At 44.1% G+C, this 21,781-nt stretch overlaps 1 protein-coding gene across 6 annotated transcripts in view; it reads left to right on the plus strand.

Annotated features, from left to right (window-relative positions):
- TMCC3 (transmembrane and coiled-coil domain family 3) overlaps window positions 1-21,781 on the plus strand; it is a 299,493-nt gene that overhangs the window by 198,832 nt on the left and 78,880 nt on the right. Inside the window, exon 1 of one of the 6 annotated variants that reach the window (XM_058741782.1) lies at window positions 16,866-17,129. The exons of 3 other annotated variants lie outside the window; for them this stretch is intronic. In XM_058741782.1, the coding sequence (XP_058597765.1) occupies window positions 17,052-17,129 (78 nt within the window). In that variant the 5' untranslated portion in view covers window positions 16,866-17,051. Of the gene's footprint in view, window positions 1-16,865; window positions 17,130-17,178; window positions 18,028-21,781 lie in introns of those variants that run through there. 2 more of the 6 variants (XM_058741770.1, XM_058741775.1) reach the window with 2 other exon arrangements.

Below are 21,781 nucleotides of genomic sequence, written 5' to 3' on the forward strand. Positions count from 1 at the left end.
AGAATGGTCGACATATACACAGTTTATTTAATATAAATTAGACTGTCGGGCTGGCTCATTTGATTGAGCATGTGACCCTTGACCCATCAGGGTCATGAGTTCAAGCCCCGTGTTGGGTGTGGAGCCTACTTAAAAATAAAAAATTCAGTTCCTCGGTCCTAGTAGGCACATTTCAAGTGCTCATTGGTTACGTGTGGCTAGCGTCTACTGTGTTGGATAGTGCAGCTTTAGACGATCATTTATTACATAATTAATTTTGGTATCTAAATGAGGAAAATATCTATAGTGCAGCCATTTTTTTTAATAGCTTGATTTTATTATTATATTTTTTAAAGGATTTTAACTAATATGTACATACAACATGGGGCTCAACCTCACAACCCTGAAATGAGGAGTCACACGCTCCTCTGACAGAGCCAGCCAGGCGCCCCTTAAGATTGATTTTGAGACAGAGAGAAAGAGTGCCAGCTGTCACGCACGCCAGTGGGGGAGGAGCACAGAGAGAGGGAGAGAGAGTCCCAAGCAGTCTCCGTGCCCGGTGCAGAGCCAGACTCTGGGCCCCATCTCACGACCATGAGGTCACGACCGCAGCCGAAAGCAAGAGTCGGATGTTTAATTGACTGAACCACCCAGACCACAAGATTTTTACGTAATCCCTACACCCAGTGTACTCGAACTCACGACCTTGAGATCAAGGGTCACATGCTCCAGCGACTGAGCCAGCCAGGTGCCCCTGAAATGCAGTCATTTAAGTAGGTGTCTCTAGGCTGAGGTTTTATGAGTAATGCAGATTCTAACTGATGATTTGTATTCTAATTGATGATATCTAAAACATCCTGATTTTAGATTGAAGAAAATGTAATTCCATTTGCAAAAAGATCAGATGGAAGTAATCAAGAATGGGAAAAAGCCTCATCTCAGTAGAGTGTTGTCTAGAGAATAGTTTTGCAGTTAGGAGTGTTGGGAGGCTACAGTGAAATTTATGGATTTTCTGCCTCTTTGGGTGGAGCAGAAATTCAAAATTGAGCTTTATAAGCTATTTGGTCTCTTCCCAGATCTTTTATTTGTTTATTTTCCAGCTTATTGCCTCCAAGAGTCCCTTTTAGCTGTTGAAAGGAATATTTAACTCCAAACCCTGCTAATATTTTGAAAAACCTATTGCATTCCTGGTAACTTAAAAAAAAATTTTTTTTAATGTTTATTTATTTATTTTGAGAGAGAGAGAGAGACAGAGCAGGGGAAAGGGCAGAGAGAGAAGGAGAGATAGAGAATTCCAAGCAGGCTCTGTGATGCCAGCTCAGAGCCCGATGCGGGGCTTGAAACTCATTAACCGTGAGATCGTGACCTGAGCCCAAATCAAGAGTCCAATGCTGAACCAACTGAGCCACCTAGGTGCCCTGTTCCTGGTAACTTCTGATAATTCCTGCATATATGTGTGTTAAGTGCATGCTCATGTATGTGAGTGGTGTGCCTGCCTTCTGGGTACTCTGTGTACACCATGAGATTATATTCGATACTTGTTCCTGATATGACAGTTTTCTCCTTTCATGAAAGATATTCCTTCTAATGGAAGGAAAAATCAATGCAATGTCAGAAATACTAACTGGGAGTGTATCAGCCACAGCTGATCTGGGATGTGAGGCAATGAGAAATAATAGAACAGTATCTCTTGGAAGTGTCAGCCAGGATGGTGAGTCCTTCTAAATACTTGCAAGAATGTAACCTTCACTTCCAAAGTGATAGGAGAATGGATTTCTCATTTTGTGAAACTTGAAATGTAAAGCTGAAAATCTGGAAATGCTTGGAAATGATAAAAAAAAAAAAAAGACTTACAAGGAGCCTTCAGATGGGGGATAAAGTCATAATGATATAATTTTGAATTTAAAAAGCCCTGTTTGGTTTCTTCAGGAAGAGAACAGGCAACAAAAGGCTTAGAATATTGAGATCATCTTCATGGGGTTATTAGGAATGCTGGATGTTCATCAAACTGTTTGGGTGAAGCAGGGAAAGGTGGAGCAGGGGGTGGGGGCAGGTGAAAGTCATGTCAGGTAAATGTTATGTGAGTGGAGTTTCCAGATGCATTAAAGTTCTTTCCCATTCATATTCTCCGTAGTGCCAACTTTGGCCTTTGATTAAGAGAGAGAGACTGTTATTGTTTTTGTTTGTTTTTTGTTTTTAAAGATTATTTATTTTGAGAGAGACCAAGTGTGGGAGGGACAGAGAGAGAGAGAGAGAGAGAGAGAGAGGGTGAGAGAATCCCAAGCAGGCTCTCCACTTTCGGCACAGAGCCCGATGTGGGACTCGAACTCACAAACCAAGAGATCATGACCTGAGCCAAAGTCAGATGCTTAACAGACTAAGCCACCCAGGGGCCCCAAGACAGTTATTGTTTAATGGGTGCAATTATTCCCATTCTACAGGGGAGGAAAATGAGGCCTGTAAAGGTTAAATAAGTCATCCAAGGATACATACCTAGTAAATGAGTATTGGAGTCAGGTAAGCCTGGAATTTGGAGTCCACTTTTGCCATCTATTAGCTTAGGGACCCTTGGTCAAATCACTTCATCTATTCAGAGATTCTGATTGCTGCTCAGTCAAATGGGAAAATTATAGCACCTCCTATCATAGAGGCCAGGTTGGGAAAGGGGTTTGGCAGTAACTCAGAGTTGGCATATTTAAAGTTCCTAGCACAGACCTAAATAATAGCTATTATCACTTGCTGAATCTGTACAGAATACTAGAGATGTTGTAGGGAGACACAAAAATATGGATAAAGATATTTTTCTTATTCTGCAGTAGTAGAACATTTTGAGTTTCTCTCCGTCGTTTGCCCCGAATGTTTGGAGGGGTGAGGTAGGGTGGGGCAGGAAGCGTCAACATTTGTGATACTTCATCTTCGGCATTTCGTTAGGCTCTGTCAGATCAGCTTTGCCTCCATATGAAAGAAAAATCCTACTTTGTAAAATGAGTTAAGATAATGGGAAAAGGGCTGTGGCTAGCATTTTCATGCAGAGCACTTGATTTTCGACAACAGGCTGCTGATGTTAATTGGGAAATGAACTGTCCTACAGTGTATTTATCCATTCTGCTGTTGATGACAATAGAGTTGTTTCCAGATGGGGACTGTTACTCCTAGGAACATCCTTGTTCTGGTCCACTTGTGTATTCTAGGGTACTAAGAGTGGAGTGGCTGGGCCATAGGGCACACGTAGCTTCAACTTTATGAAGTAATGCCAAATCATGCTTCCGGGGGGGGGGGGGGATGCACCTGTTTATGCTCCGCCTGTAATGTGTGAGAGTTCCTGCTTACTCCACATCATTGCCAGCACCAAGTATCGTAATACTTTTTGTCAATCTCAGGTTGTTTTTGTGTGTGTGTGGGGGGGGGGGGCGGGTATAACATCACTGCATAAACATTTCCCCATACAGTTACAAATTCTAAGTATAAAATTTTTTTTTCAACGTTTTTAATTTATTTTTGGGACAGAGAGAGACAGAGCATGAACGGGGGAGGGGCAGAGAGAGAGGGAGACACAGAATCGGAAACAGGCTCCAGGCTCCGAGCCATCAGCCCAGAGCCCGACTCGGGGCTCGAAGTCACGGACCGCGAGATCGTGACCTGGCTGAAGTCGGACGCTTAACCGACTGCGCCACCCAGGCGCCCCAACAAATTCTAAGTATAATTCGCAATATATGTACAGTATTTATGTCTCATAATTTGTGTAATCAGCCCCTTAATTTTCTCGAATGCTTGTTTCATAAACAGTCCTTTAGATTTTTTTTTCAAACTTTTCAGCATGATAAAACACTGTGACGGACAATCTTTGCCTATAAAACATTTCCTGTGTTGTATTATTTCTTTAGGGTCAATTTCTACAGTAGAATTGTACGGTCACAGTTGACAAGTAAAAAGAAACCGTGGGCACAGTCGCCTTGGGGGTGAGAGGAATTGAAGACGGATGTACAGGGAGGAAGTTTGCCTTTCTAGGTCCTGAGAGTTGGCCCAGCCAGGTGGTGGCCACAGCGGCTGCAGAAGCGGGAGGGCAGGGAACAGAGTCAGGGCCCAGAGCTTAGCCAGAGGCTTCTACTTTCTTTCTAGTTCTATTTTCCAAATTTGTGACAATGAGGAAAGGAATTGGAATGTCACCTTCTCCAGGATAACAGCATAAATCCTGGAAGTCTCACTGGTAAGGAAGAAAAGAGAACACAGGAAGACAGATTTTAGGTTTTGTTCTGTTTGTTTGCAGACATTCATTGAGCTCCTGCTTGGAAGTGCTGTACCTTACTACCTCCTTTAATTCTCAGCAGTGACCTGAGGTGGGTTCCGTTATTGTCCTGAGCTTACAAATGAGAGCACCAAAGCTTTGTAGCTGGTAGGTGGCGGCACCAAGATTTGAATTCAGGCAGTCGGTTTCCAGCACACCATACTGCCTCCCTGTAAGAGTGCAGGATCATTTATACTTAGGTGTTTATGTGAGAGAAGCAGCAGATACTTGTCAGAATTCAAAGAAGGGAGAAGTGAGTGTGGACTGGGTGCACAAGGAAGGCTTCAGCAAGCAGCTTCCTCTTTTGATAGAACTGTGACTCGGGCTGTTTTTTCAGACAGCACATCAGATTTCTCTGGCAGTTTCACCTCCCACCATCCTTATCTTGCAAAGTGAACTGATAAAACACAGAGTGAATTCACGGACAGTGTGTTCCTGAGGTGTAGCTCGCTCTTCCTTCCTTCAGATTCAGGATGTGCTTGATGAAAAAATTCTCCTGGGCCGGCCATGCGTAGAATGGAGTCAGCTAGAGATTTCCAGAGAACCGCTTCCTCTGAGGTCCAGTGAAGTAGGAGCTCTGAGCGTCACCGCTCCAGCAAATGACTTCACTGAATGGAACGCTCTGTGCCTCGTGCCAAAGATGGTGTTTTCTGACCTTGTTGTGGACTTGTGGGAAAATGCAGTAGCAAGCAGCCCAGCGTCCTGTGCAGTCATTAGGTGGTCAAACCCTTTCGTAGTGAACGGTAGGATCAAAAGGAGAGAAATAACAAAGCCCAGTAAGTTCTAATCCATGTGTACGTGATAGAAAAAAAAGGCTCAGCAGCGCCTGGGTGGCTCAGTCAGTTTAGGGTCTGACTCTTGATTTCAGCTCAGGTCATGATCTCAAGGTGTGTGAGATCCAGCCGCGTGTCAGGCTCTGTGCTGAGTGTGGAGCCTGCTTGGGATTCTCTCTCCCTCTCTTTCTGTCCCTCCCCCTGCTCATGCTCGCTCTCTCTCTCTCTCTCTCTCTCTCTTTCAAAATAAATAAGTAAATATAAAAGGAAAACAAAGGCTCACGCCAATATGGGAAGCCCACAAGAGAACAAAGCCCACAAATTTGTGGAATTCTCTGCTCTACTTCCAATGTAAATTTTTAGTAAACAACTCAGTATGTAATGAACCTGAACCAAATCTGTGAACTGTAATACATTCTTCTGACCAAATCAGGACTTAATTGTCAGTTGTTTGTTCAACAAAAACCTTATAGACTCACTGCATAATGGCACCACCTGTCATCTCTCCTTTCCCTTCAGTTTCAACAGCTGGCCCCTCCTCCGATATCACAAGGGGCCAGACCTGGAAGAACTCTGTTCTGTAGACAATTTCTCCAGAGAAAAAATCCCTATACTGCCCACTCCTATCTGCTGTAGTGTTCCCCCTTCCAAAACCCAAAGTTTTTCCCGTGAAAGTTATCACAGTTGCGCCTAAGTTGAAAATAGATTTTTAATTAGAATTTTAATTTTGAGATTATTGTAGATTCACATGCAACTATAAGGAGTAATACAGAAAGAGATTGTGTACCCCTTACCTAGTTTCCCCAAAGGCAACATCTTGCAGAACCTGTATAGTAATTCAAATATATTAACAGTGATACAATCTGTGATCTTATTCAGATTTCCCCAGTTTCTCTTGTATTCATTTGTGCATTTAGTTCTCTGTAGTTATTTTGCACGAGTGGGCCCTGTCCACCACCACAATTTAGATACAGCACGTTCCATCGCCTCGTGTCACTCTTTGATAGCCATGTCCATCCCCTCCTGCGGTGGCCTCCCCGCCCCACCTCGTTCCCCGTTCTCGGCAAACACCAGTTTCTTCAACATTTCTGTAGTTTTGTCATTTCAAGATTGCTACATAAATGGAACTGGGGATTGGCTTTTTCACTCAGTATAATTGCCCTGATACTCACCCAAGTCATTGTCTAGCGGTAGCTTGTTCCTTTTTACTATTGAGCCATAGTCTGTAAGATGGATGCCCCACAGTCTATTCACGTATTGAAGCACATGTGAGCTGGTTCCAGTTTTGGGCTTCTGTGAAGAAAACTAACATGAATATTCGTGCGCTGGCTTTTGTGTGAGCATACATTTTCTTTTCAATCTGGGATAAATGCCTAAGGGTGCAGTTTCTGGGTCATCTGGTATTTGCATGTTTACTTTACTTTTATTTTTATTTTATTTTATCTTTTAATGTTTATTATTTTTGAGAGAGAAAGAGAGAAACAGAGTGCAAGCGGGGGAGGGGCAGAGAGCAAGGGAGACACAGAATCCAAAGCAGGCCCTAGGTTCTGAGCTGTCAGCACAGAGCCCGATGCGGGGCTCGAATTCATGGACCATGAGATCATGACCTGAGCCGAAGTTGGATGCTTAACGGACTGAGCCACCCAAGCGCCCTTATTTTATTTTATTTTAGTGTATTGTATTGTATTGTATTGTATTGTATTAAAAAATTTTTTAATGTTTTTATTTATTTTTGAAGGAGAGAGAGAGAGACAGAGCATAAGTGGGGGAGGACCAGAGAGAGAGGGAGACACAGAATTTGAAGCAGGCTCTAGGCTCTAAGCTGTCAGCACAGAGCCCGATGCGGGGCTCGAACTCACGAACTGAACTCGAACTCATGACCTGAGCCGAAGTCGGATGCTCAACTGACTGAGCCACCCAAGCCCCCCTATTTTATTTTATTTTATTTTTTATTTTTATTTTTTTATTTAAAAAAAATTTTTTTAACGTTTATTTATTTTTGAGACAGAGAGAGACAGAGCTTGAATGGGGGAGGGTCAGAGAGAGAGAGAGGGAGACACAGAATCTGAAACAGGCTCCGGGCTCCGAGCTGTCAGCACAGAGCCCGATGCGGGGCTTGAACCCACGGACTGCGAGATCATGACCTGAGCCGAAGTCGGACGCCCAACCAACTGAGCCACCCAGGCGCCCCTTATTTTATTTTTTAAAGTAGACTCCATGCCCAGCATAGAGCCCAATGTGAGGCTTGGACTCTCAACCGAAAGATCAAGACCTGAGCTGAAATCAAGAGTTGGAAGCTTAACCAACTGAACCACCAGGTTGCCCCTTTATGTTTAGTTTAGTTTAGTTTAGTAATCCCTACACCCAACATGGGGCTTAAACTCACAACCCCGAGACCAAGAGTCGCATGCTTTTCTGACTAAGCCAGCCCGGCACCCCTGCATGTTTAGTTTTATAGGAATCATCATATGAATCATCTCATTTCTCTGTGTCCTTGCCAGCGTTTAGTGCTATCGCTATATTTTAACCGTTCTGATAGGTGTGTAGTGATATCTTGTGGTTTTCATTTGCATTTCCCTAATGGCTAATGATGCTGAACGACTTTTATGTGTTTATTTGCCATCTGTATTTTTTCTTTGAGGAGATGTCTCTTCATGTCTTTTGTCCATTTTTAGTTGGATTGTTTGTATTTTTTTACTATCGAGTCTTGAGAGTTCTTTATGTATTCTAGATACTAATCCAACTAGTCTGTTGGATATGTGGTTTTGCAAATATTTTCTCCCCATCTGTATCTTGTCTTTTTCATCCTCTCAACAAGAAACACAAAGCAAAAGTGTTTCATTTTGATATGGTAAAATGCATTTTTTTGGACTTCTTAATGCAGCCTCAAGTCTATAGGGAAGACAGCGTTAGAGACCAATTTCCGGATTTCCTGTAAAGTCTTCTTTAAAATTCGTTGCTCCTGAGAAATGACTAGCGTGAAATTATTGCATTTGCAAAAAAAAGGAATATTAGAAGACAAGTTTGCCAGCCTGTAGAGCTCGAGTTGAGTCTTTGTGCTTCCCTATTTTTTATCAAAGTTTTAGAAGTTTTGGGCTTCTCTGCCAGATGGTTGCTAATGCTAAATAAATGCAGTGATTGTTTTCTTATAGTCATATAGAACCTATGTTAAAAATTAAATATAAACATTAACAGTGGTCATTTCCATGAGGGTCTGGCTGGCTTAGTCGGTGGAGCGTGCGACTCTTGATCTTGAGGTTGTGAGTTTGAGCCCCACACTGGGTGTAGAGATTACTTAAAAATAAAATCTTAAAAAAAAAAAAAGAAGAAGAATGGTCATTTCCAGTTGGAAATGCATCAGCCTAGAAGCTTTGATCTTCATTTATCTTGAGGTTGTTTATATATGATTATATCATACACATATATATATGATTGATTATGCATTCACCTTAAGCTACTTGTATAAATTTTTAAATACCATTTATTCTTTTCTTTCCTCTCCTTAAATCCTCAAAAAATAAAGAAGCTTATTGCACTTTTTGTTTTATGAATGTTTCTCCCAGAGGGAACACATTCTTGTACTATTAAATCAAAATGCAATATGAAAGGAAATACATTTTCCTTTACTTTGTAAGAGGCTTACATTTTTATCCCTTTTTAAAGTCAGACTTTTCTTTATGTCTGTTTCCTTCTCCCTGCTGTAATGTAAGCCTGTAACACCTAAGGAGGTGAGGTTCATGAGGAACCACTTCCTTTTTTGCCCCACCGCTGAACCTGAGACATAGCTATCTTTACATCCATAACAACGTTCTTTCTTTGTTGTTGTTTGTTTGCTTGTTTGTTTTGTTTTGTTTTCTTTTTAATGTGTCTCTCCCTGTCTGGATGGATTCAAGACTGGACCGTGTCTCATTCATTTTTTATTTCCAGCACCAAGAATGGACAGAGACTGTCACACCAACAGCACTCAATAAATCGTTGGAGAATTCACAAACTTCAGTAACTAGTCAGCATCTGAAAATTGGTAATATTTATTATTCAACAAATTTTATTCCTGTATATTATTCATTCCAGCCCCTTGAGGGCAGGAGTTACCTTTTGCTTATGTCTTATTGTTTTTTAAGCCCCAGTGCTTGGAAAATAAGTAGGCATTTAGTAAATGTTGAGTTCATCCATCATTCAACAATACATTCAACATATATTGAATACGTGATGCTGTGTTAGGGACCATCAGGAATGTACACATTTACCTAAGAGGCCTAGTCCTTCAGGTAACCCATAATCTAGTGGAATCACATATTAATTATCACATAAAATACATTTTTTAAAAAGTTTATTTTGAGAGAGAGAGCATGCGCATGAGTGGGGGAAGGGCAGAGAGAAAGGGAGGGAGAGAGAGAATCCCAATCATGCTCTGTGCTGTCAGTGTGGAGCCTGATGCAGGGCTTGAACTCACAAACCTTGAGATCACGACCAGAGCCGTAATCAATAGTTGGGACACTTAACCAACTGAGCCGTCCAGGAGGCCTCACATAAAAATATTTAAATAACATGGTAAGATACTGGAACTTTTGTGTTAAAAAGAGAAATACAGGCATAGTTAGATAATCGTCCACTGGGGGTCATCTGGCATGGATTGACCAAGGAAGGCTGTTTAGCTAGTAGCCTGAGAAAACTCTGTGCCCCGCCCCCCGGAGTTCTCTGCTTACTCTCCTGTATTCATGCTGTCCATAGCTGTTGCCTCCTCTTGAAATGCTACCCTTCTACTTGTCTTCTTTCTACCCCTAGTCACCATTTAATGCCATGTTAGTCAGGATTCTTAAACCTGGCTTACCCCCCAAAAAGCAGTACATTTCTTCATATGGGGGGCTAGCCATGTCTGGTGTGATGGCTCGACTGCATAATGAATGGAAGCCTGCAATTTCTCCCCTCGCTGTATGTGCACACCATTCCTCTCTAGAGGCAGATGGTGTTTCTCCTCCCCTTGAGTCTGGACTGGACTTTTGACTCCTTTTTACTAACACAGTGTGACAGAAGTGATACCCTGCCAGTTCCGGGCCGGGCCTTAGGGGGTTTGGCAGCTTTTGTTTTTGTTCTTTTGGAAGCCAGCAACTATGTAAAGAAGTCCAGCTACCCTGATGGAGAGAGGGGAGCCTTGGGAAAGAGGAGACTATAAAATACAAAATTATTTTATTAAAAAAGAATACAGAGGAGGCACCTGGATGGCTCAGTCAGTTAAGCCTCGACTCTTGATTTCGGCTCAGGCCATGATCTCATAGTTTGTGAGATCGAGCCCATGTTGGGCCCTGTGCCAACAGCTTGAAGCCTGCTTGAGATTTGCTCTCTCCCTCTCTCTCTGCCCCTCCCCTATTCTCTCTCTCTCTCTCTCTCTCTCTCAAAATAAAAATGGATAAACATTTAAAACAAATACAGAGACCTGGCCAGCCTGAGGCATTCCAGTCACTCCCTGGACTGAGTGAAGCCATCCTGGACTCTCCAGCCCCAGCCAGTGTCACCTGGAACAGAGAAAAGCCACACCCCCTTGGGGGCCTGCTCAAATCGCAGAATCACGGGCAATTGAACGGTAGTTGTTATAAGCTAATACACTTTAGGATGATTTGTCATGTGGAAATAGATAATGGGAAAAGCTGGATGTAGTCCCTTAATAATTTAGTAATGAATCTTTCTCCTTTCATGGCTCGGCTTTTTTCAGGGGGGCTGTCTTTGTATGGTGGCAAGGATGCCCACCACTGCAGCAGGCTTATATCCCGCCAGCTTAGCAGTGCTTCCTGCGGGGGCACAGCTCTTTCCCAGTGGCTGCAGCAGGCATCGGGGGTGACTCCTGTGGGCTCAGACTGGGGCACGTGCCTGCTCCTGCATTAGTCACAGTAGTTCCAACTGGCCTCTCCCTGGAGCCAGGTGAGGGGTGTGGGCTGCCTTACCTAAACCACTTGTGGAGGATGGGTGTCGCATAGGGCCCAAAACGAAAATCCAGGCACCATTTTGAGAATAAAGGGCCGCCCGCAAGGCAGTCAAACATAACAGATTTGTACTACAGAAGTCAAGGGGAATCCTACCTCTTTCACAAAGCCTTTTCTTGTCATTCTAAACTTTAAACTATTGCAGCACAAATGACCCGATCCTTTTCTTTGGATCTAAATCTTTGGATCCATTTTGGATCACAGTAAGCTGCCTTACTGTGCTGCTTACACTTTGGATGTAAATTCTTTTTTTGTTTTTTTGTTTTTTTAATGTTTATTCATTTTGGGGAGAGACAGAGAAAGAGAGCACAAGCGGCAGAGGGGCAGAGAGAGAGGGAGACACAGAATCCAAAGCAGGCTCCAGGCTCAGAGCTGTCAGCACAGAGCCCGACGCGGGGCTCAAACTCACAAACCACGAGATCATGACGTGAGCCGAAGTTGGATGCTTGACCGACTGAGCCACCCAGGCGCCCCTGGAAGTAAATTCTTATCTCACACCCTAGAGTTTGCACCTTTGTATTCCTTCTTGATATGGATGTATTTGTGACATTAAAAGTGTGATTTGGGGCCCCTGGGTGGCTCAGTCCGTTAAGTGTCCAACTCTTGATATCCGCTCAGCTCATGATCTCACAGTCCTGGGATCGAGCCCCGTGTCTAGCCTCGAGTCAGGTGCTCACTCACTCTCTTCTGTCCCTCCCCTGCTCATGCGCTCATGTACTCTCTGTCTCTCTCTTGAAATAAATAAACTAAAAAATCTTTTTGCTTTTTGGTAGAGAGAAGGTCTTGGGGAGGTGTCAGAGGCACAGACAATTCTTTCTTTCTTTCTTTCTTTCTTTCTTTCTTTCTTTCTTTCTTTCTTTCTTTCTTTCTTTCTTTCTTTATTTTTTAATATATGAAATTTACTGTCAAATTGGTTTAGCACAGACAATTCTTATCTTGACAGGAGAAATTTGAAATTTGTGTTCTCTCTCTCTCTCTCTCTCTCTTTCCCTCCCTCTCTCAGAGACTGACAAAATCTTAGGCATTGGTCTATTTGGACCCCACTTCCCAGTAGGAGAGCCAAATCGTGATCAGCGAGAGGCTGCTTGTTTTCTTTCTTTTGGAGGGCACTTGCTTTTGTGCTATTTAATTGGTGTCTTAAAAAAACATTATTTTGTATGAATGTCCCATAGAGCAGCTTTTGGTTAACTAGTTTATGACATAAATGATCTAGAAAAGAACATCCTCTGCTAATTGAAATTTCAGTGAGCCTAATGAAGTTTTAATTCATCATTCTCATCGAGGGCCAGCATTTTCCAGGATGGAGTTCTAAGGAACACCAAGGCAGTAATAGATATGGGAAGCTTATGCCTGTTGGCACAACTACCAAAGCCCAGCCTTGGTTTGTCAGGGACCTCACTTAGGTGTGGCCTCTCTAAAGTTGTGCACACCATACTACACATACAAATGCACCTGAGTAGTACACCTGGTGTAGCCTTAAGTAGCTGGAAAAAAAATGGGGCGTCAGGCAAATGAGGGGGAAAAACCCAGAGATGGACTTTCACAGATTTTCAGAATGGATCTTTGTGAGATCAGATTGACATAACGACTTACTAATAATAGACCACCTTTCTTGCTTTTATAACAAGGCTTAATACTTTTTTAAACGAGTTTATTTATTTTGGGGACACCTGGGTGGTTCAGTCGGTAAGCATCTGACTTTGGCTCAAGTCATGATCTCACGGTCTGTGTGTTCGAGTCCCATGTCGGGCTCTGTGCCGGCAGCTCGGAACCTGGAGCCTGCTTCGGATTCTGTGTCTCCCTCCCTCTCTGCCCCTCCCCTGCCTGCACTCTCTCTCTCAAGAATAAATAAACATTAAAAAAATTTATTTATTTTTGAGAGAGAGAGAGAGAGAGTGTGCATGCACAAGTGGGGGAGGGGCAGAGAGAGAGGGAGACACAGAATCTAAAGCAGGCTCTGTCTGCCCTGACAACTGACTCGGTGCTTGAACTCACAAACAGTGAGATCATGACCTGAGCCAAAGTCAGATGCTTAACCAACTGAGACACCCAGGCGCCCCCATCAAGTTTTAATACTTATAAACGTGCTATCACATTTGTTTATTTGAGCAGATACCCCAACTGGTAACTTACTCTCAGGATTAAGGATGCCATTATTACATCTGTCCCTGAGTCTTTGCTGTCTTTAAAAATTTTAATTACTTGGAAACATTGTGTGTGTGTGAATGAATACACATCCAGTGTACCAGTAGTCATTTGTTAAATAGAACCTTATTTATATTATAATCTTATACCTCTCTCCTGTCTGAATCCTTTGTCCCCCCTGACCAGAGATATTGTCCTGAAATTTGCATGTTTCAAGCTCTTGCTTTTCTCCATAGTTTTAGTTATAAGTCTTTGTTCTCATAAAAATGGCATTATTCTTCATCTTTTTTAACTTTACATGAATCTTCATGTACATTCATGTGGCTTGTTTATTTTGTTTCTTAGTATTGATTGTGAACTTCATCCATACTGATTCTTTTAGCTCGAGTTCTGTTTGTGGTTTATCTTTATTTTTATTATTATTTTTTTCATAAGCAGAAGTTAAAAATGTTTAAGGTTTATGCTTTTTATGACTTGAGATCATAGTGATATTATCCCATTTTCCTCTGGCAGCTTTAGAAGCTGTGGTTTTTCAACTTTAGGTCTTGAATCTATCTGGTATTGATTTTTGTGTATGCTGTGAGGGAGGGATCTTCCCCCCCCACCCTGCCCCCCCACCAAGTGAAAAGGCAGAGCGTGAACATCCACTACTTTGCTTAAAATTTTCTAAATCTTTCCTTGTACCTCAGAATTAAAGTCAAAGTTTTTTAAATGGCCTAAATCTTTTGTCCTATGTGATCAGGCCTCTGAAATGTCTCTGACTTCATCCACTGTGTTTACGGTGAATACTGGCCTCTTGCTTTTTTAAACACTCCCAAAATGTTCCTGCTCCAGGGCCTTTGTACTTGCTGTTCCTTCTGTCTGAAATTTTCATTTATCTACATCGCTGGCTTCCTTACTTCTCTGGTCTCTGCTCATATGTCGCTTTATCGGAGTGGCCTTCTCTACTCACCCTAGCTAAATTCACATACACACACTTGATATCTCTCTTCTCTGCTTTCTGCTTTGGAAGACTTGCCTGAAAAACTTTCCGGACCTGTGTAGTTGTGTCTTGAATTGGGGGCTGGGGAAGGGGGTGTGGTGGGCAGTGTTTCAAAGTGTTGATTTCATTTTTTGAATGGTTTTAGGACTATATAGGGTTTTCTATTTCTTCTTAAGATTTAATAAGTTTGCCCTCTTTATTTAAAAAAATATTTTGAAAAAGTTTTTAATGTTTTTAAATTTATTTTTGAGAGAGCACAAGTAGGGGAGGGGCAGACAGAGAGGAGGACAGAGGATCCAAAGCAGGCTCTGCACAGACAGCAGTGAGCCTGATGTGGGGCTTGAACTCACAGTGAGATCATGACCTGAGCCAAAGTCGGATGCTCAACTGACTGAGCCACCTAGGTGCCCCTAAAAATATTTAAAAAAAAATTTTTTTTTTCAACGTTTTTTATTTATTTTTGGGACAGAGAGAGACAGAGCATGAACGGGGGAGGGGCAGAGAGAGAGGGAGACACAGAATCGGAAACAGGCTCCAGGCTCCGAGCCATCAGCCCAGAGCCTGACACGGGGCTCGAACTCACGGACTGTGAGATCGTGACCTGGCTGAAGTCGGACGCTTAACCGACTGCGCCACCCAGGTGCCCCAATATTTTTTTATTTTACTTTTTGAATAGTTAATATGTGCACACAATGAAAGTGTTCAAGTTCCAAAAGCATATACAGTGACAAATAAATCTTTTCCTCATCCCTTTCTTCTAGCTGTCTAGGTAGGCATATTGTGGCTTCCATTTTATGCTGAATTTATTAAAAAGATTGTTTCTTTAAGATTTCATTTTTAAGTAATCTCTACACCCAGTGTAGGGATTGAATTTACAACTCCAAGATCAAGAGTCACATGTTCCACTGACTGAACCAGCCAGGTGCCCGTATCCCAAATTTAAAAAATAACACATGAGTGAGGTCAGTTTGGTCCAACCATCTATCTGCAACTGTTCTGTTCTCCTTTGATCTTCAAGTCTGTGTGTGGAGATTCTGTTCCTGTCAGAGTCGTCCCTGATCTCAGCAGAACCCCTATTTTTTAAATGAACACAGATGCCTGTCTTTACAGTCCGATGGCTTTTCTTTGGCTCTGTGGGGACATCTGCTCTGTTCATTACTTTTACCTGCATCTGGGAGTCCCTAGGGAATTTCTCCTTGGTCAGTGGCTTCTCTGACTTTATTGGAATGGCTCTTCCTGCTTTACTGACTTAGGACCGTGCCTCCCCTCCCCAAGAGTCAGGCTTGAGCTCAGGAGGGCTGCTGCTCATGGGAGTAATTCATCCATTCACAGGTATAAATGGAAGCACCTAGTATGTGGCCCCTCTCCTGCCATCAGTTTCTTGTCGGTTTCCCTCGTTTCTTGTTTATCCTCTCAGAAAAATATGCCTTGCATATATAAGCCTATACATATATTCTGTTTTTACATAGATGGTAGGATACTGTGTATGTTATTCTGCACATGACTTTCTTTCACTTAACCATGTATATTAGAGATATTTCTGTGGCTATGCATAAAGGGCTGCTTCATTCTCTTAACAGTTACCTAATACCCTACGGGATGTATATATCATAATTTACTTACTCTGTCTCCTTCTGAAGGACATTTAGGTTGTTCTCCTTTTGCAGTGGACTTCTAACCAGTGTCCCTTACACATCTCTAATCAGTCAGTGTTTCCCATGGCTATATGATAGATGTCCTTAAACCTCCATCCTGATACTGTCGTTTTCCTGTTCAGAAACCTCCAGCAGCTGTCTAGCACCACAGAAAAAACTGAACTTCTCCTTGAGGGTAAAGCCCAGCACCACATGGTCTCCACCTAGTTTTCTGCTCGTGTCCTGTGCCTAAAGACACCCCCTAAACTGGTGACTTGAGGTTTTCCCAATGGACCTTTGTTTTTATGTTCAGTATTTTTCTTGTGCCTGCAAGACCTTCCCCCTAAACCCTTTGAAGGGGAGGAGCATTTGCTTCCTTCCTTCTAGGCTTGTCACCTGTCCCCCCAAACCCCTCTTTGGAGCAGCTGCAATCTCAGTATTTTCACTCAGTCTCCCACTAGTACACCCTTCCTAACCAAACCATAACTGGATGTTGGCTTTGTTCACTAGTCAGTGCTTTCTCTTGTAGACTCCAAATTTCTTGTGGGCAGGGACTATTCCCTGGAAATAGGGAATACTAATATGAAAAGATGTATCTTGACTTCCAGGTAACTTCCACATAAAATAGTGAGCCAGATACACAAAATTAAAATACACAACACCATAGACCTTTGTTTAAATGGGAGTGTGCTCAGTAGGATAAGAAAAACATGGGCTTAAAAAAAAAAAAAAAAAATCTCTGGTCCCTGCCCCAGGGTGTGGCACATGGTAGATGCCCAGTAAGTGCATGTTGAGTAATAGAATAACATAAAAGAAAGCATTTAAGGCAAGCCTCAACGTCTTGCCAAAAATCCACCTTTTATCATAAACATACAAATAAGCCCACAGATAGGGTAGATGTCAATCAAATTTTGAAGGAAACGAGGCCAGGGTGGGAGAGGGTGGATTCAAGTTTCAGCAAGGGAGGGAGGCGAAGTTGCACCCGGGCAGGGTCTTGGGCCCTGCGGGTGGGCAGGGGGAGGCGGGGAGAGGGGAAGGGGGAGGAGACTCTGGCGTCCCTGCCCCGCCTCCCCCACCCCCTTTCCCACCCCCACCCCCAGCAGCGGCGGCGGCGGCGGCGGCGGCGGCGCAGGGCTGCCGCGCGGGTGTCGGCAACAGCTGCAGCAGCCCCCGCCGCCCCCTCGGCCGCGGCTCCCCGGGCGAGCCGGAGCACGGTCGGCGGCTCGTGGCGCGGCGGCCGGGGGAGACGGGAAAGTTGCCGGCGCGAGCGCCGACATGCCGGGCAGCGACACGGCGCTCACCGTGGACCGGACCTACTCCGACCCGGGCCGGCACCACCGCTGCAAGAGCCGGGTGAGAGGCGCGGGCAGGGCGGCGGTGGGGGCGCCGCGCCGAGGGGCGAGGCCGGGTGGGCTTCGGCTCCGGTGTTAGCCAACTCTCGCTCCCCGCCTCTCTCCCCTCCCCTGCTGCCACGGGTCCGCGCCGAAGGGCCTGGGAAGGGTGAGGGGCGTCGGAGCCCGGGTCGGGGGCAGAGCAGAGCCGGGCCCGCCGTACCCCGCCCTCCGCCGCTGCTCGGTCCCCGCTCGCCTGCCGGACCCGGGCGCCCGGTCTCCCCGACGGCCCCGCGCTCCGCCGCCCTCCGCCAGGGAGCGCCCGCCGCGCGGCGCCCGGACGCGAGGGAATCCCGCCAGCCGCGGCCCCGCCGGGACGGCTCGCTCGCCCTCCTGACCACCCGTGCTGCCCGCGCCTCCCCGGCACTCGGGGTTGCGGGCGCGGGGCAGAGGCGGCGGGCCGGCTTCCCGGTCTCGCGCGGCGGCCGCCCCGACTCCGCCCGTGTGAAAAGTCAGCCTTCGCGCCGCCGTCCCGGAGTTCCCAGCCGTGCGGAGCGGGCGCCCTCTCCATTGTTTGCAGTGTAATTTGCTGTTGCTGATTTTGGCTGTGGGCGAAAATAGCTCTCAGAGCAAGCAGCAGAGACGAGCCCTGTGGTGCTTCGAGATGAAGACGGAGGCCGCAGCCTGAGCGCCGGTCCCTCCCGGGAGCGGACGCCCCCGTCGGCTCGGGAAGGTTGGGGGGGGGGGGACCTTGGCTCTCCTGGGCAGTTCGGCCCTCGGCGTGTCGTCCTCCCGTTGAGAAACCGCAGGTCCTCCACCCTGGCACTTGTTCTGGCGGAGGAACCTGGAGTTGTGCTTTGCTAACTACTCGTTCGAGATCGCAGCATTTGAGTGTCAGCCTCCCTGTATGAAGTCCACAGGTAGAGTTTTGCTCAGATTCTGGCCTGTCATCTCCCGAGGTCGAGAGGCCACTGGATGGGAAAAGCGGCAGTAGTGACAAATGCAGTTCGGCCTGTGTTGCAGGATTTGGGTGTTTAATCACCATTCGGAGAACTAATCAGTTATCCTGTAAGTGAAGTAACTAGTTCCTGTTTTCCTTTTTTCCTTTAGTATCTTGTTAATCGAGTTAACAGAATGGTTTAAATTTTTACAGATTGAACTTATTTGGTGGAGTAATACTTAACGTCCTGCAGCCACTTCACGCTCCTCCACTCCCCCAAGAGAATTCTTATGTTCTGCACTTTAGTTTCTTATTGAGGTGTAGCTGACATTGTTTTGTTTTGTTTTTTAACATACAATGTTGTATTTAGTTTCAGGTATACAGAATAGTGAGTGATTCGACAGTTACACTACAAAATGTTCACCATGATATGTTTTGCATTTTCTTTAAAAGTTTTGTAGCAGTTTGTTACGAAAATGACCATGAACTCCATTTGGAAGAAAACATTGGTGAAAGATCATTGGTTACCTACAGTTAGAAATTTTTGGAAGGATGTCTGCTGGTTAACACAGAGTTAACCAGGAAGAAAGGTGAAGATCTTTTTCTAATGCATTTGTAATTGGAGGAGTCTATTAATGTTTCAGTTGACAGAAGAAATTTCAGGCTTGAAAAAAAGTGTGGAAGCTTGGTTTCTCTTGTCACAACTGTGATAATCTTTGTGTAAACAACAAGATTAGTAATCTTTGAGGGATGGGTGGCTCATTGTGAGCTCATTTAAGCGATTTGGCAAAACTGAACCTTTGCAAAACCGCTCTTCGTATTCTGTGAAATGGTGCTGATAGAGTTCCCATCTGAGCTACCTAGATGGAAAGTGGCAAGCAAACGTGTAACTTAACTGCAGGCTTAGTTTGCCTCCCCTGTTTCTGCCCGTGTTCCATTTCCACACACCCCTTTTCTGTTAAAATACCACAACCTTATGCGAAAGGGGTTTCTTCTTTTCTTGAAAGTTCTACAGGTGATGTTATAGTTATACATTGTTTTGTTAGCATGGGACCCCTGATTTTTTGTTTTTATTTTTTGAAGTTTATTTATTTATTCAGAGGGTTGCGGGGAAGGGGCAGAGACTGAGGGAGAGAGAGAATCCCAAGCAGGTTCTGCCATGCCCCGACACGGGGCTCGATATCACCAACGGCCAGATCATGACCTGAGCTGAAATCAAGAGCCAGTGTTCAACCAGCTGAGCCACCCAGATGCCCCGACACCTGCTTTTTAAAATAGATTGTGTATTAAACGTGAGTTAGACATTATATGTACTGATTATGCTAAATTAGCTCATTGGGCAAATGAAGTCTAGTGAGGACTAGAGGAACTCAGACCAAGGAGGACTAGAACTCTAGTAGACAGTGACGACACATTCTGTTGCAATGATGCTGCGATCCCTGTGTAAACTTTTTGACTGTCTACTTTTAGGGTTTTGTTGTTGAGATGGCAAGGAATAGAACTGGAGGAAATTTTGTAAACGCCTCTAACTTTTCTCAGGTGAGGCTGATGTAATTTTGAGTCTGTCCTTAAGGCTGCAGTAAGCCTGCTGTGATGTGATTTATCCCATCAGATGATTCTAGCTCCTGTTTTGTGGAACTCCTTTAGAGTTAACAATAAAGACGTATTTTCTTTATACTCAGAAAACATGTGAGGCAGAAGGAGAACATCTGGCAGTATTAGGGTTTAATTTCTTGATGTCACCTTCCCCTTGGCAATAAACTATCTAGTACAGGATTTTATGAGAACCTTTTTGTGGACTCTTGGTAAATTAGCTCACCTAAAAATACTATGAGGAGAACTGGAGGTGCATGTGAGGAGTTGATTAGCCTTTCAGAGACAGGCAGTTTCCTCCCAGGAAGGCTCTAAGACTCTAAGAGATCAAGTTCTTGGTTACCGAATGGTCATTTTTTAAGTTCAAAACTAACACCGTGTTGAGATACAGGAAACATACACATCTCTCTGGGTGAGCTTGGTTAAGCCTTTGAGACTAGAATAATAATGAGGCAGTGTACTATTTTAACATTGCAGAAATCTATTTTTACAGCCAGGTGGATTAACCTAGATATCTTACCCCCCCCCCCCCCCACCCGCAGTGAAAATGTAATATAAGTAATGAATTCCATGATTATCTCTAAGCTGACAAGTCAGGATCATTCACAGTTTTAAGCTTAATCTGTGTAAAACTCAGAAATGATGCATGTTAACTCAACACACAGAATATCCCCCTACTTTAAAAGAAAGCATGCATAATTAGAATCCTACCTTTTTTTGTGCCCTAGATAGTTAAAGCCTGTCATCATTTTAAGAACACAGTCTGCTTTGCTCTAGATTAACTGGTTTTTATTAATTATGTGTGAATCAAATTTTTGTTCTAACTTTAGATGTTATAAAATGCCACTTTGAACCACTTGTGGATAGTGGTCAGCAGCTAGGAATCTCCGGTCTTGTGACCTGGATCATATCCCGGCTCTTCACATTTCCCAACTGAGTGACCACTGGGGCAAGGTCTAACTTCTCTGAGTCTCTAGTTCCCCATCTGTGACAGAGGTGATAATAGTCCCTACTTCAGGGAGTGAGTGCATCATGAGTCTTCAGTAAGAGAGCATTTGTTAAAAAAAAAAAGAAAGAAAGAAAGAAAGAAAGAAATGACAAACAGAATCGCTCGTCATCCTGAGTACTTACCTTCTCTCCATCTCTAATCTGTCAGCCGTCCTACTGGGCCTTTCTTTGACATTTCTCTGGAATTGGTTCCTTTCTCCAACGTCCCCAGTCATCTCCCACCTTAGTGTAGCCACTTATGACTTCTGGAAGAGAGAATGGTGTATTCCTCATTGCTTTATGATTTCATCAGCCCCTATTCCATCCTGCCCTCAAGGGCCAGAGTATTCTGCCTACAGAACTGCTTTCCTTAGGCTACCCCACAGAAGGCAGGTCTTGCACTAGTGATGCCATGTACCCTATAATCATTCTCTTAGCTTCCTCTACTACACCCTAGGGGTGTTATGAGGAATAAATGCAGTAACATCTATAAAATGTCTGGTACCCAGAAAGAACTCAGTAGATGGTAGCTGTTTTGATAGGTTTTTTTGTTTTGTGTTTTTTTGTTTGTTTTCTTGAGAGAGAAAGAGCCTGAGCTGGAGAGGGGCAGAGAGAGAGAGAGAGAGAGAGAGAGAGAGAATCCCAAGCAGGCTCTGTGCTCAGTGTGGAATCCGTCCCGGAGCTTGATCTCACCACCGTGTGATCGTGACCTGAGCCAAAATCAAGAGTCAGATGCTTAACTGAGCCACCCAGGCGCCCTTAGATGGTAGCCATTTTTGTTATTACTGTATGAGAAGTGATCATGAGCTTCAAAATGGGAAAACTGCTAATTTTGTGAATAGAATAGATTCTTGAATTTTTAGCGTTTTGTTCCTCCTCTGATACGCGTTCCTTATCACATTGATTGTTTACATATTTGTCGCTATGTTTATAAACTGTAGACGCTGGCACTTTGGGAACAAGAGCTTTCATTCATTCAACAGATGCTTGCTGAGCACCTTTTATATGCTAGCTGCTATTCTAGGCATCGGGAATATAATGGTGAATGAAGCAGCCTCTCTCTGGAAGCTTAATTGTATTTTATTTTGTGATTGTATTTTATTTAGACTAGTGGCCCCAGGAAATACCCTCCTATTTTACAGGAGGAAATGATA

The sequence above is a fragment of the Neofelis nebulosa genome, chromosome 8 (assembly GCF_028018385.1).
Source record: "Neofelis nebulosa isolate mNeoNeb1 chromosome 8, mNeoNeb1.pri, whole genome shotgun sequence".
In the NCBI taxonomy this organism is placed as follows: domain Eukaryota; kingdom Metazoa; phylum Chordata; class Mammalia; order Carnivora; family Felidae; genus Neofelis; species Neofelis nebulosa.